At 33.5% G+C, this 16,371-nt stretch overlaps 1 protein-coding gene across 2 annotated transcripts; it reads left to right on the top strand.

The window, feature by feature from the left end:
- The first annotated feature begins 5,201 nt into the window (after positions 1–5,201).
- Positions 5,202–15,499, top strand: LOC107873417 (probable GTP-binding protein EngB). Of its 2 annotated transcripts, XM_047413503.1 has the most exons (12): positions 5,202–6,044; positions 8,910–9,005; positions 10,239–10,357; positions 10,470–10,589; positions 10,733–10,820; positions 11,514–11,605; positions 11,677–11,781; positions 11,918–12,027; positions 12,513–12,600; positions 12,691–12,726; positions 12,803–12,889; positions 15,030–15,499. In XM_047413503.1, exons 1-11 carry the CDS (start codon positions 5,633–5,635, stop codon positions 12,884–12,886), a joined length of 1,350 nt encoding a protein of 449 aa, XP_047269459.1. In that variant the 5' UTR covers positions 5,202–5,632; the 3' UTR covers positions 12,887–12,889; positions 15,030–15,499. The 2 variants fall into 2 exon arrangements, with proteins under 2 accessions (XP_047269459.1, XP_016575748.2); XM_016720262.2 differs by lacking the exon at positions 8,910–9,005.
- The last annotated feature ends 872 nt before the right edge of the window (positions 15,500–16,371 follow it).

The raw sequence follows: 16,371 nt of genomic DNA on the forward strand, positions 1-16,371 counted from the left end.
TTTGACATTCATAAAGTTGTTTGCTCAATAAAACTAAGTTAAGAGCGTAACTTTCAGATTGTATAATTAAGATAATTCATCTTGATGTTGATGGTTTAGTATCGAATGCCTTCAATAAATAGTTAAACCATTCAGAACAAAAGCTTCATGTGTTGATTTGAAATATTATATAAAAAAGTACTTGTATGCATCAAACCAATAAATTATGATTAATTTCCCCCTCAAAGTTGGTTCTAAGTCAGAAATCACACGTTGTCCATCTAATAATTTTAATGTGCGGTATACGATTTATAAATATGCCATGATGCACAAAGATGGATTTCTCAAAGAATATGGAGGATGTATGTTAGTTTTCCTAACATAAGGGGGAGATTATAAGCAGCTATGAAATATGTTAGGAATTATCTTCAGATCCTCATTCAAAAGACAATTCAAGTCAAATGCTGAAAGCATCTCATATTTAAACTGCAAGTGCTCCTATTTTGTGTCCCTAAAGGACAAAGTCTATGCATATATAAAGCGTGATAGATCAATTGGTTCTAAATGAAATAATCCTTGAAAAGGATATGGAGCAAATAATCATAATAAGAAGGCAATGTATTCTTGAAGAGTCTACGACATAACACTTCATGAAACCTTATGAGAGGTTCAGATACCTGAAAATAATAAAGTGATGAGATCTCAAAATGTTATGTCACACTGTGAACCGATGCGAAATGATATATCATCAATATTTTTGATATAATATTAATGAAATATTGTGAAAGATTACGAGGATCTGAATTTCACATTTATTTAAGCATGCTAATGTAGAACATTTATCAAGTGGCATGAAAGGATGCATCTTGGTAAGCATAAAACTTATTTGATTTGCAATCCAGATACTTGGATATGTTACTCATGAAATGTTGAACATTGTCACTTAACAAAATTTACATGAAAACTTGTTTAAGGATTCAAAATGTTTGAAGCATATACAGGTTTCTGGGAAACTTATTTATAATTCTTATATTATATAAGCTTATAACTTGAAAATTATTGAAACTCTTGGAGAGTTTTCAAAAGCAATAGAATATTTGCTTAAATGAAAAACATGCATAATTGAATAAGGATTCATTCCGACCTTAAGAAAAGAATGAGGAACTCCTTGGTTATGAAGTACCATATCTTAGTGCAATTGGTGCACTAATGTATCTTGCAAATACTACAAGGCATGACATAGCCTTTTTCGGTCAATTTGTTAGCAAGGTATATATAGTTCTCTTCCTACTAGGAGACATCAGAAATGTGATCAAATATATGAGCTTATTTTACTCTAATAATTATAGTTCCGATCTTGTTGGTTATGCTGATGTTGGGTACTTATCTGACATGTATAAAGCTCAATTCAAATAAGCTTTATGTTCACACGTAGAGATACTGTCATATCTTGGAGATATACAAAGTAGTTTATCTAGCCACTTTATTGAACTATTTTGAGATTATAGCTATTCATGAAGAAAACCGAGAATGAGTATGGTTGAGATTCATGATACATCTCATTCGAGAAAAATGTGGTGTGAAATGCGATAATGTACCCACAATTTTATACGGAAATAATGCAGCATGCATAGCACAACTTAAGAGAGGATTCATAAAAGGTGATAGAACGAAACACATTTTGCCAAAGCTCTTCTATACACATGATCTCCAAAATAATGGTGATATTAACGTATAACAGAATCGCTCAAGTGACAATGTGGCTGATTTATTCACCTAGTCTCTTCTAACTGCAACTTTCAAAAAGATGATGCACAAGATCGAAATGCAAAGGCTCAAGGATGTTCTCATTAGGGGGAGTTAATATGCGTTGTACTCTTTTTTCCTTATGAGGTTTTGTCTCACTGGGTTTTCCTCGTAAGGTTTTTAATGAGGCAGCCTATATGTGTATTGTTAGAGATGTGTACTCTTTTTCTTTCACTAGATTTTTTTCCCACTGGATTTTCTAGTAAGATTCTAACAAGACACATTATCTACAATTAGACATTCAAGGGGAGTGTTATAAATATATTATCGTATATAGTGAATGTCTACTTTACCATATATAGTGAATGTCTACTTTATCATATATATAGTGAATGTCTACTTTACCATATATAGTGAATGCTATTTATGGAAAAGTTAGAAACTCCAAAGTTAGTTTTCCCCTATAAAGAGGTTTTCCTTTATTGTAATTTACTCCCCAAGAATCCTTCAAGAGAAATAAAGAAGTCTCCTCTCTTCTCTCTCTATTCTTCTTGTATTTGCTTTATATTTCACAACAAGAGAAAAATTATCTCGTATGCATTTATTAGATTGTTTATTATTCCCTCCGTCCTAAATTATCCGTCCCAAATTGAGATGACACATTGATTAAGAAAAAATAATTAACAACATAGCTAGTTTACCATAGTATTCTTATTAAATGATGTTTACATTTTAATTTAAAGAAAAAGTAATTAATGCAAAAGTAAAATATGGGAAATTTTTTTTATCTCTTCTTGATTAATGAAAAAATACAAGTAAAATAAGAAATCAAATTAGAAAATTTGGGACGAGTAATTTGGGACGGAGGGAGTACAAGTTATAGCAATATTTTTAGATAATTACTCCCTCCATTTTAAAATAATTTAATTGTTGAGCTACTTTTCAATGTCCAAAATAAATGAATTATTCATTCTTCAAGAGATATATTGGATTTTTTTTTCAATTTTACTCTTTCATTTAATGAGTTTATGAAGTACTTCACATTTTCTAGGAGATTAATTTGAGAACAATTAAAAGGGTAATAGTAGAAAGTAACCTACAATTGATATCCTAAAATTTTTTTCTTAAGGGGTGTGTCATACCTGAACAATTCAATTATTTTGAAATGGAGAGAATATTTTATTAAGGTTTTAATTGCAAGTTGTAGCAACTTTTTTAAAAACTAATTTATTTATTTATTTTAGCAAAAATCGTTAAAGATTTTTAAGTACAACTAACTCCATTTTTTTAGGATTTAGTATCAAATTCTCCTAAATAACCACGTTGATAATTATGATAGGAGTAAAAATATGGTCAAAATTTTATCTTCATTTATTATACTTCTTACCTTTTTTAAAAAGTCTCACATTTTTTTACGACAACTTTATTGAAATACTATTTATTTGCCAATATCACACGTTTCTTTTTAATTATACTTCTTTTTATTTTTTAAGAAAAAATTCATCTTCATAACAGATATCTTGCTCTGGGGTATTCGTTATGTATCAACTTTGATATCTCTTAAACAATCCTCGCTTTGGAGGTTGATATCAAACAATTATCAATTAATTTATTTTCAATATGTACGGAGATAGTTTTTCATTCAATATCCATTACATACACTAAAAAATTACGTGACTACAACATCATTTTTCTCAGCAATTGTTTAGGTTCATAAAACTCATTTCATATAAATGTGACATATACGAAACTTTACCGATTTCAATTTTAATATTAATTTCATACATTGAGAACTCAAAAAAAAATATTACCTAAGTATGAAATGAGTATATAAACTGACTTCAATAAATTTATTAAACTAATTCATGGATATCGTATTATGTACCATTTTCATACACTAAAAATAATTATAAGAATACATCATTTGTACGTAGAATCTTATATACCAACTCCATAAATTGAGACCTCCAAAATTGAAAATCATTTAAAATATAACTTTGTTATATATAAACTGATTTTAACTTAATCATTTAAAATAATACGTGAATACTGGATTGTGTACAATTTTCACAGATTAAAAATTTTCATACACTAAAAATAATTATAAGAATAAATATGTAGAATCTTATATACCAGTTTCATAAATTGAGACCTCAAAAATTGAAATTATTTAAAATATGACTTTGTTATATATAAACTGATTTCAACATAATTGTTTAAAATAATACATGAATACTAGATTGTATACAATTTTCACAAATTAAAAATTAATTATTAACATATAATATTTATTGGCATTGGTTTCAAACGAAAAAGAACCCTGATGAAGAAGGAAAATGATGATGAGTCGTGATAAAATGATGAAGAAAATGGTGAAAAGAATCGACAATTAGGGCGAATCAATTTAAAAGAAAATCGTGATGAAGAAAAAAAATTCTATGTTTGATAATGAAGAATTGAAAAAGAACCGTATGTTTGCTAATGAAGAAGGAGAAACTGGTATAATTAAAGAAAAAGAAAACGGTATGATTAAAGAAAGAGAAAATCGTTTTAGAGGGAATAAAGTGGATGATTGATATGCTGATAATAACTGTCATATTTTTTTAAGTATGAAATCTTTTTTCCTTACATATAATTTGTATTTTTTTATTAAAATAAAAATATTTTTTTCTTTTTTATATAAAAAAATTGCTATAAGTTGTAATCTAAAAATTTTTACTATATCTTGCATTAAACTATCAAAGGATGTTTGTTTAGACTTACCCTAAAAATAAGGAAAAAGGACATTCACTGACCATTTTAAAAATAAATGGCCAACATTTGATATTTTGTCAAAAAAATAGCATAGTCATTTCCTAATCTGGGTTATTTTAGCCCATGCAGTTCAGATACAGTTTATATACCATATTGATACAGTTCATATATAATATTGCTACAATTCTTAAAAAAATAGTGTAGTCTTTCCAACTTAGACCATTCGGCCCTTTCTAAAAATAATTCAGTTTTCTTTTTTGCTACAAATTTTTTAACTGAAAAATATTCTATTTTTTTTGTTTAGAAATAATAATTAAATATAATTGTATAAAAATGATATAATTGTTATATAGAATATGTATCTGCATAAGATATATGTATAGAAATTTTATATTTGATAATTCTATCAAATATGTATATGTATAAAAAATATATAAAAAGTGTATAAAAATTATTTAATTGTTGTATAAAATATGTAAAAAAATTGTACAATTATTATATAAATTATGTATCAAAACTATATAATTTTCGTATACAACAACAATAGTAAACCTAGTGTATTCCCAAAAAGTGATGTCTGGGGAGGGTAAGATGTACACAATTCATACCGCTATCTCCGAAGAAGTAGAGAGGTTATTTGGGATAGCCCCCGGCCCAAGATAAAGAATACTAAACAAAAGGATGGATGACATAACAGAAATAAGGAGTAAGAAATGATAAAATAGAAATCAAAGCAATACGAAATACGAGAAATAAGGACAGCACGAAATAAGAAAATAGAAACTAAGAAATAAGGACCTAGTAGTAATATAAACTCACAAACCAAAGATACCTATATACACAATGTAAAACAATCCAGCAAATTAAACTGTCTAGAAAATAAAATTTGAATTCCATAACCATTTTCGTTGTATTAATTTCGGCGGAGTGGCTATTACTGTATTTTCTCCTAAAATAACCCAACCAGACCGATATAGCCTTTGGGCGCAAGTCTATAATTTGGCTGGCCCAAAACACGTTGAGATCCAAACAGTAAAAAGGGCACAGAAAGCGTTTTAAGCCCTTGTTTTCATTTCCCTCTTCTTCTTCATCATCATCATCCTGCTTCTGCAATACAATCACCATTACCAACAAACTTTGAGGGAGGAGTAAAATGGTAAGTCGAGATATGGACACCAAAGTAACTTCTCGTAGAAGGTCCTTATTGAAACCAGAACTAAGCACACGTAAAGTGGATTCAAGAGAAACTAGAAAGAATAGTTTATCTGGTGAAGGTAAAAGGTCCAACAATAGTGAGACAAATTCGATAAGGAAAGTGAAAAAATGCGTTAAGTTGAATGTGAATGGGGAAGACGAAAATGTTGTTAAGAGAAAACACAAAGAAAGAAAGACATTGGACCAGAGAGAGAACAGGAAAAAATCTGAATCATTTTCGAGAAATAAGGTTGAGTACAAGAAGAACTTGGGTGAAGAAAGGCTTTTAAAGAAGAAGAAGAAGCGAGGCATTCGATTAGATCCTCATGATACCTCTAATAAGAGGCTTGATGATGGACTGACAAGTAAAGGTTAGTGTCTCAATAATCTACCTCAATTGCATTAAATGTCCTATTTTTTTTGGTAACTGTGGTGTTCCGTAGTGGCGGAGCTAGAATTTTAGGTGTCAAAGAACGTAAATTCACGAAGAAGCCAATACTTGTCAATATGTAATATATATACTCCCTTCGTTTCAAAAAAACTTAATTACTTTACTTTTTAATCCGTTTAACTCTTTTTTTTTTGGTAATACTTTAATTTCAACTTTACACGTGACATGTTTACCACAAGTTCAAAAGATGTTTTGGTACATTTAACACAACTTTAATTTAAGGTTATAAGATTCACAAGTGTTTTTATTTTTTTAAATTTTGTGCCAAACAGGTCATTCGTTTTTAAATGGAGGGAGTACATAAAAGATATACTTTTACCTGGCTACACGTAATTTTCTAACAAAGGGCTACATGTGTCTATGTCATTGGTGTTCGGGCTAGCTTTCGTGTGCCTCGACTAATTCCAAAAGACACCTGCCACCAGCAACAAATTACCTGACTAATTCAACATTACACCTACCACTTCCCACTAGCCACAAGAACTAAGGCTAGGCTTGCTAGGACAGATAGGAGAAATGACCTAGTATTTTTTGTTTGGATTTGAACTTGAGACGTCACGGTCTTCAATCCACTTCATTGATCACTGGAACACACCTCTGGGTACAAATATCAAAAATTATGTTCTGTTCAGTTTTCAGCTAACCCATCTGAGCCTCGGTTGTGGAGGGTAATAGGACTGCACCTCTTTCCTCTTGTCTATATATGATTAACTTGACTCCTTTGCATTAACAGCCAAAGTTAGAGTTTCAAAATTTCAAAAAATTAACTATGTGTAATTTTGGAGTGTTTTAAGGTTGGTATGTTGTTGAGCGTTGCCTATTTCACTTATCAATATTGTTATTATTACTCTCTTATTATCTTCTTCTTTGATTTTAGTAGTATATGTTGTTTCCTTTGCTTCAGTTAAATGTGTTGTTTGTCGTCTGTACTTGTTCTCTTCTTAATGGTTATCAACATGGCTTCTTTGCTACTGTATTTACTTTACATAATGGATTTTCGATATGCTTATGCGAGCTGAGGGTTTACCTCACTTGCGAGATTTCACTCGGTTTGCTGTTATTGTTACTCGAGTTGAGAGTCCATATTGGAAATAACTTCTCTACTTCCACAAGGTAGGGGCAAGGTTGCGTAGACATCACCCTTTTCAGACCTCACTTGTGAAATTATAATGGGTATGTTGTTGTTTAAAGTAGAAATCTGTAGATTAGATTATTACCAATTCTTTCTTTAGTAGTTTGAAAGATAAAAATCGTGCTTGTACTATTTTGATTCTGACCCAGCCATGACAACCTAAAATCTGTTGCGCTTTCTTTCATCGGTGATTAACATAAAACATAAAGTGTAACAGAACCATTTAAACAACAACAACAACTTCTACTACTATGTCTCATTCCTATGCAAGTTGTTTTTTTCTATATGAATTCTCACTATTCTTGATGTTCCATTTAATCCCGTATCTCTCTAATATTGTTCTAATATTATTCATTATGAAGTGACTAGTTTTACTCATGTCAACCTACCGCAAATTTTCCTCCTTTATGTTCTGGCTAAGTCGAGAAATGAGTTCCAGCTCACATAGTTCTATACTTTTTATTGATGTGTGACTTATATTATAAATTGTTTTTTTAGAAGGCCTTATAGATTAGTTGCTAGGACTTGGGTGCGGCTGTCGGAAACAGGTGATATTAAGAGGCTGGATCTGAATTTTAAGATGCAGGGATACAAATATGGGTGTGGGGATTTAAATGTAATTCAAATATCTAAAATTAAAGTTATATGTCTTAATTATGAGACATTATGTGGAAAAACTATTGATCAGTAATCCTTGAAGGTGATATAAGGAAATGGAGTGACATTGAAATTTCTACATACAAGTTACTCCATTTTTTTTTTCAATTTCAACTTAATTTTGTTTTGATTACAAAAATCATTAAATTTGTCCCAAATTTCTCCGTTGATTTTGGTTAAAGTACCCAAAATGGGTACTGATCCATATTCACACCCATGTCGTGTCGACACGGGTGTGGCAATGAAGAGTCCAAGAAACTTAGCTTTATAGTATAAATGATGTTTAAACAATTAGATTACATTCTCCATCTGTTGCTATTCATGTGCCTTACTTTCCTTTTTAGTCTCTTTTTTTAAGAAAATGCCAACTTTCTATATTTAGTAAGTGATTCCAACATTCCCATTTACCCTTAATGACACTCTCTTGTAGGAATGACATGTTTAACCCCACAAGATTCAAAGATTGTTTTTGGTATGTAGTGGGTTAAGAATCATGAGGTCTCAGGTTCAAACCCCAGCGGAGACAAAAAGCACTAGGTGATTCTTCTCATCTATTCTAGCCTTGGTGGACAGAGTTCCCTGATACTTGTTTCTGTTGGGAGGTGGCAGGTATCCCCTGGAATTAGTCGAGGTTCACGAAAGTTGGCTTGGACACCACGGTCATTAAAAAAAGTCTTATTTACATTTTTAAATTCCGCGTAGTCAAAATTAAGCGCATAAAATGAAACGAATGGAGTTCCTTTTATTTATCAAATAAATTGGCAGGTCTATAAGAATGTGGTCTATGATTCCAGAATACTTGTTATTTTGATGAGTGGTTGATGATTTACTATTTTGTTGTCCTGGAGCAATTATGTTACAAAGAGATGAGCTCGTTGCTGAACTATTTTTTTTTAAACGGGTGTACCTAGTGTTTCAAAGTAATAACATCTTCCTCTTCTAGTGTTTAACTCCTTTTGCAGTATAGAGACACTAATATGCCTCATGTGTATGCAGAGGCGGAGCCAGCCATGCGAACCCCCTTCGACGGAACAACAACAACAACAACAAACCCAGTGTATTCCCACTTAGTGGGGTCTGGGGGGGTAAGATGTACGCAGTCCATACCTCTACCTCTGATGAAGTAGAAAGGCTGTTTCCGAAAGACCCCCGGCTCAAGTTACGAGATATCAAACAAACACATAGTACAGCACAGAAGCAGATGACATAACATAGATACTGCAGCCATAAGGAATATAAAACAGAGTAAAGCAGGAATGCAGGAATATAAAGCAGAGGAAAGCACACAGATTCGTAACAAACATGGAACACGGAACACGGAACAGAACATTGAATACGGAATCATACCAGGAATACACCCCCACCAATTACCTCCCTACATTAGCGACCCGAACAGGCCCTAATCCTCTGCCGTAATTCGCGTCTTCCAGACCTTCCTATCTAGGGTCATGTCCTCGGTAAGCTGTAACTGTTCCATGTCCCGCCTAATCACCTCACCCCAGTACTTCTTCGGTCTACCCCTACCCCGTCTAAAACCATCCAACGCTAGCCTCTCACACCTACGGACCGGGACATCCATGCCCCTCCTCTTCACGTGTCCGAACCATCTCAATCGTGCTTCCCGCATCTTACACTCCACTGAAGTCACACCAACCTTCTCCCGGATAGTCTCATTCCGAGCTCTATCCCTTCGGGTCAGTCCACACATCCAGCGCAACATCCGCATTTCTGCCACCTTCATTCTTTGGATGTGGGAGTTCTTAACTGGCCAACACTCCGCTCCATACAGCAAGGCCGGACGGACTACCACCCTATAGAATTTACCTTTAAGCTTGGGCGGCACCTTCTTATCACACAGCACCCCCGATGCAAGTTTCCACTTCATCCATCCCGCCCCAATACGGTGCGAGACATCCTCGTCAATCTCACCGTTACTCTGGATCACGGACCCGAGGTACTTGAACTTATCCCTTTTCTCTACCTCCTGCGCTTCTAGCCTCACCACTACCTCATTCTCTCGCCTTACGTCATTAAACTTACATTCCACATACTCTGTCTTGGTTCTGCTCACCCTGAACCCTTCGACGGAAAAATATACTATTTATATATGATTAAAATTATTTTTTATGTGGTTATAGTAGGTGTTGAACCCCCTTCGATTAAGTTTTCTTTAAATATTGAACCCCCTTAGTTGAAATCCTGGCTCCGCCTCTGTGTGTATGCAATTATTTATCCTTGCCGTTTCCATGTCATGTAATCTACTTGATCATCTGGGAGTAAAGTAGATTAAGCCTTTTCCTCTGAACTCATTTTCATTGCTTTCAGATAACAATAAGGAAAAGCAAGAAGATTCAGCGAAAGAAAAAACTGTTGAAATGTCGAAGAATGCACAATTTCGTGCAATATGCCCCAGTCCATCTGTCCTTTCTTTTGTGGAAGACAATGTAATCATTCTTAACTAGGATTTGTTTGTTTGATTGCCAATATTATTAGTGAAGACATCTCAGTGTTCAGCATTTCTGTCTAAAGTCTTAATTCCTCGAATTTGTATTGCAGTTGTTGGGTCGCAGACGTGATATTCAGATAAAGAGGGCAGGCTATAACATTGAGCTCTCTGCTCCTTTGGATAACATTCCTTTCTCAACAAACTCAGAAAGGGACCGGATTGAAGAGCCGGTACAATAATTTACATGTTAATTGATATCAAATCCTTGGCATGTCTTTAGGTCGAAGTTTCACCATTGTATGAAGCCACATATGATGCTCGTGTTCTGTTTTCGCTATACTCTACTTATTTTCATAGCTTACTATCACTGTAGGTGTTCAGGAATAAGTTGGAATTTTTTGCTGCAGCTAAGGTTTCCTCATCATTTCCCCCTGTAGATCTTCCAGAGATTGCTTTTGCAGGTTTATTGATCACCCTTCTCTTTTTTGAATTCCCTTATGCTTGGCATGAATAATTGACTTTCCTTTTCTCCTCCTTTTTGATGGATTTAACAGGAGTTTTTGTTTTGTCAGTAATGACATCAACATCTCCTTTTATCAAAAAAAATGATATCGCCATCTTCTTATAAACTACTAATGCTTGGTGTCACGATAGGCTGCCTACATTCACCCCTTGGAGTATGGTCCTTGCCGCACCTACGTGAATGAGGGATGCTTCGTGCACCATGCTGTCCTTTTTTTTGACATCCTATTTACGTTAAACATTTTTCCTCTTGAAAGCTGCACTTATGGGCTTGTTGCTGGGAAGTCGCACCATTTGATGAATGATATCTTCATAATGCATATTCCACATGGTAACTGTCAAATAATACACATTTGGGAGTCTTGACGTAAAACTGTCATAATGATGCCCTTGATGTGTTGATTTAAGAACCATCTGTAATTAAAATGACCAAACACAAATTCACAAATAGTTTTTGCCATCCAAATTATCTGATTTTTGATTCTCATCTTTTCCCCTTTGATGTAACATTCTTTTTGGAGGTTGTACAAACTTTTGGTGTACTAGAATCAATTCATTGCAAGTTAAACATAAATAATTCAAGTGATTGGGAATTTTGGTACTGCCTTTATAGTATTTGTTCCTTGAAATAGGAAGGTCAAACGTGGGAAAGTCATCTTTACTAAATGCATTAACCAGGCAATGGGGTGTTGTACGGACCTCGGATAAGCCTGGCCTCACTCAGGTTATACTTTTTTCCTGTGCTGAAGTTTGTTTCCTGCTATACATGTAAGATAACAGTATGCACGTCTGCAGACTATTAACTTCTTCAAGCTTGGTCCAAAAATGTGCATGGTTGATTTGCCGGGATATGGTTTTGCCTATGCAAAGGAAGAAGTGAAAGAAGCTTGGGAGGAACTTGTGAGTATGCGATTATAGTTTTGACCTTTCTGGGCTTTATTTCTGTTACTTGTTGCGTTTGTTAGTGCTACCAAAATGTTTAGGTTTCTTTCATTTAGTTTGAGCATGCGTCCTCCTTGAATACTCCAATTTGCAGGTGAAAGATTATGTTTCTACACGTCTTGGTCTAAAGAGAGTCTGCCTTTTGATTGATACAAAGTGGGGCATGAAACAAAGGGATCATGAGCTCATTGATTTAATGGAAAGGTAAAAGGAAATTATTAAAGAAATTATTTCTCCTACATATTAAAAGATAAAAAAGTTCTGTCCAATGTTGGAGTTTGCTAGACAGGATTGCCACCTATTTTCTTGCTTAAGTGGTACTTACACCATCACATGCCTATGTAAGTGTTGATTGCATTTATTAATTAGCATTATTTTAGGAGACTTTATTTTCCTAGTTCAGGGAATAGAATACTTTCTTATAGTTGTATGTGCTCGATTGTCTTTCCCCTCTATTAGTTATAGTACATATGTACCCCTTCTCATGAGATGTAAAGATATAAAGGCAGATACAAGAGAACTTTTCTTCTTCTCAAAATCTTCATGGTATTAGAGTCATTGCTGCCATTGAGGTGAATTTTCATTGTGACCAAAAGGCAGTAACAATATGTTTGCAAATATGTTGTTTCTTTGCATTGTTGTTAGCTTGCTGCTGATTTGAATTTATAATCTTCTGTCATAATGTTCAGAGCTCAAACAAAATACCAGATTATTTTAACCAAGACAGACACTGTTTTCCCTATAGACGTGGCACGACGAGCCATGCAAATTGAAGAGGTGAACTTAGAAAAATATTGTGCCCTTTTTATCTAACCTACTTCTAGTATCTCCGTAAGTTGATCATTGTACATGCGCTATATCTTGCAGAGCCTCAAGTCAAACAAGTCTGTTGTTCAGCCTGTGGTAAGGACCTTAACTTTAATTTGAGTTTTGGTGCATTTTTGTTTAGAAAAATAATACTGTCTCTGGTTTTCTTCAGGTGATGGTAAGCTCAAAATCTGGAGCTGGTATCCGAAGTTTAAGAACAGTGCTTGCTAAGATTGCTCGGTTTGTGAAACCATAAATGGTAATCCTCTGCTTCTTTGTCCTCTATATGTCCCTTTCATGTAACCTGATGTATTTAGCATAGTTGCTGTATTATTATAATTTGAAAGCAAAGTCCTGTCATGAGCTACAGTCTAGGAAAGTGATTCATGAGCTTTCAATGGTATGCATGCTAAATTGTAGCCAGCAGCTCATGAGACTGAGATATTGAAAAATTATCTTGATTTTGATTTGATTTTAACATGACTTCAATCTTCTAAGTTGGCTTATGTTCTTATGTATATCAAGTAAAATTAATAAGATTGGCAAGAAACATTAGGAATTTAGAATTTTGTGTGTGCGCGCTGAATTGCTGTGTGGTGCCTCTTGAAAAAGTCGGTTTTGCGACGGAGTGATTTGTTTCAAGTTGGCATTATTAGGAATCTTTTGAGGAGTCTAAATCTCAAATTTGAGGGAGTTTGGAGAAGAAGATTTAGGGTTTTGTTTGGAAAGCCACCTGGTAATTCGATTGGAGTAATTACACAGCCTAGTAATTACAATGACCTGTTTGTTTGCCACAATGTAATTACAATGTTATAATGTTGTAAGTGTACTGTTCGGTTGCACAAGTGGAATCACATGGTTATATTAAATTTTTAAAATAAAAGTTAACTATCAAAATTTTTAAAATTATATTAGACCAATAAAAGCCTTTGTAAATGATATTAAATTAAATATTTTGACCCCACTTTGTGGGAATATACGGGGTTTGTTGTTGTTATTGTTGTTGTTGTTGTTGTTGTATTAAATTAAATATTTAAGATAGAGAGAAAATGGCCAAAAGCCCCCAACCTTTACCCCAAATCTCAACTACACACCTATACTTTGCGGGGGTCCTATTACCCTCTTGAACATTTTAAAATTGAAATATATACCCGTCTAAAAACTCATACCTAGATTTGTTTCAAGTAGTGCACTGCACGCGCTGCCACATGTCATGCCACGTAATTCCACGTAATATTACTTCTTTTAATATAAAAAATTGATTACTTTTCCTTTTCTCTTTTATTCTTTCCTCCTACTTCTCCTTCCTTCCTCTGTTAGTCCATTGAGTAACCAATCACAGAACAAAAATTACATTTTAAAGACAAAAAGTGTAATGCAGCATTTGACCAAATGATGTAGATTACTCCTCAATCAACAATCAATGTCCAAAAATATTCAATTTTCACAAAACAGCGCCGCATTCTCTGATTAACGGAGAAAGATAAGCAGCTTCGATGGTGCACAATTTCTGGCAATGAAACACCGCTGGACAGTGATGGTGCCGGCAAAGTTTGAAATTCTGGCGACTTTGTTTTTTCCGATGAATTTTAGCATTCTCAACGTCAATCAATTTCTGGGGAGCTACGGAATGATTCTAACCCTGAAATTGATTCGAATTTCCCAATCTGAATTGATTCAACATTCTCAACGTCAATTTGAAATTGGGTTAATTGATTAACGTTGAGAATGTTGAAATTAACCCATAAAAAATCTACTTACATATCAGCGACAGAGAAAATTTGAAATTTCCAATCTGAATTGACTCAACAAGATAATAATATGGTAAAGATTTTAAAAATTAGAAAGAGAAAATTAAGAGGTGAAAGAAGGCAAAACAATTTTCTTAAAAAAATTAAAACGTCTTCACTCTCTCACTCTCTCAGAGAGTGTTCTACACCTTCCGTGCCACCTCAGCATTTGGGGTGGAAAATATTTCAATTTTAAAATGCTCAGGGGTAATAGGACCCTCGCAAAGCAAAGGTGTGTAGTTAGGATTTGAGGTAAAGGTTGGAGGTGCATTTGACCATTTTCTCTAAGATATATATTTTCTTTTGAAAATATATTAATTAATAAACATAGGTTCTTAACTAATATTATAAAAGCATAATTGATTTATATTTTTTAAATTAGTATATTTTAATTAAATTAATCAACTAATTCTTCCATATTTTCTCCTGTTTTCTTCAGGTGGATTTACCTAATATTGTATCTTTTTCTGGCCATTGTATTGCTTTGTCTAATTCATTTCAGATGCAACATTTGTTTCTTTACGTCTCTTCTTCCGTTTTTACCCGTTTCAAGTATCTTTTGTGAATGAAGATTGTTGTTGCAACAACTGAGTCCATGCCCTGTTTCAGTTTGGCTTCAGTGCAGATCACCTGCCTCTATTGCAAGATATTCACGGATCAGATGGGTATAAAACAAACTTATTACGTTCTCTTGATTGGGCATTTGCATTCCCGATATCATCATGTTTTGTCCATAAAAGACCACAGTAATTCTACCAATAGAAAAGATCATCAGAGAGGAGACAACTCATTTATGATTCCAGCTGAGAAGACTAGTAAATGGAAGGATCAAGAGTGTTATATATTTCAGGAACTACATTAGTTGGCGATGAACAAGTAAGAATTGCCTCAACCAAAATTGATGGAATTGACTCTGAAAAAGCCATTCAGTTTCGTTATCGATTAGGTATCAGTGTCAACTTGGCAAAGCAGGATATTTTTGAACTCGTACCATTTTGTATGTGAATTGTTGCTCAGTTGCAGCAGTCTACTGAATAAGTAAATGGTGTTATCAAGGTGAATGCAGTGTTTTTTTTTCACATTATTCTGTGTTAAATGGTTGTGTAGCTATGCAAATCCATCGACATTTTTTAAGTTTGGTCTTGGAAGAACTTGATTACACTAGCTCTATGTGCATGAAGATAGGAATAAAATTGTGTTTGTTGAGCGTAATTGTCTGTGCTTTGCAGTTTGCATGTTTATTATTTGAAATTTTATTAGTCTCAACCTAGATTTATAACCGGACTTTTTGTCCTTTGACATATACTGGTGCTTCTGTGCACCAACCTTGTAAGCTATATGCATACGTCTTGATATAACTTAATGAACTTTAATTATTCGACATAGTTTGGCCGAGATGCATAATCACATTCCTAACTTTTTTTAATGCGAAAAGGAGGCATAACTACTTTTTAAATCAAAGTCAATGTTTTAAACGTGCCTAACATGCAATTATAACAGTCTTTATTTTCTATTAAAATTTCTTTTTAAAATACATTGATTTAAATCAGCAAATGAATAACAATTAAAAAAGCACATGAAAAAGATGCATCATAAATTCCTTAAATTGATTAAATGTGTTTTGAGTACAAGGCTTTAGTAATTTTAATAAAAACCACCAAATGTGGCATCCGAGAGATTGGCTGTACAGATATATGATATATATAAGTTATAAATAAAAAAAACAGAACAACTCGGTGCAGTAAAGTTTTCACTATCCGCTGGATCTAAGAAAGGACATAGAGGTACATTTCACTATCCGCTGGATCTAAGAAAGGACATAGAGGCATATTGTACGCTGCTTTAAGTCAAAAAATATTTTTATCCTTAATAAGAATGTTCGAGAGACCTAACTGAAAGTAAACAATATAATATCTTCAAGTGAAGGAAATGATAAAGAGAAGAAGCAACA

Source organism: Capsicum annuum, chromosome 6, assembly GCF_002878395.1.
Source record: "Capsicum annuum cultivar UCD-10X-F1 chromosome 6, UCD10Xv1.1, whole genome shotgun sequence".
In the NCBI taxonomy this organism is placed as follows: domain Eukaryota; kingdom Viridiplantae; phylum Streptophyta; class Magnoliopsida; order Solanales; family Solanaceae; genus Capsicum; species Capsicum annuum.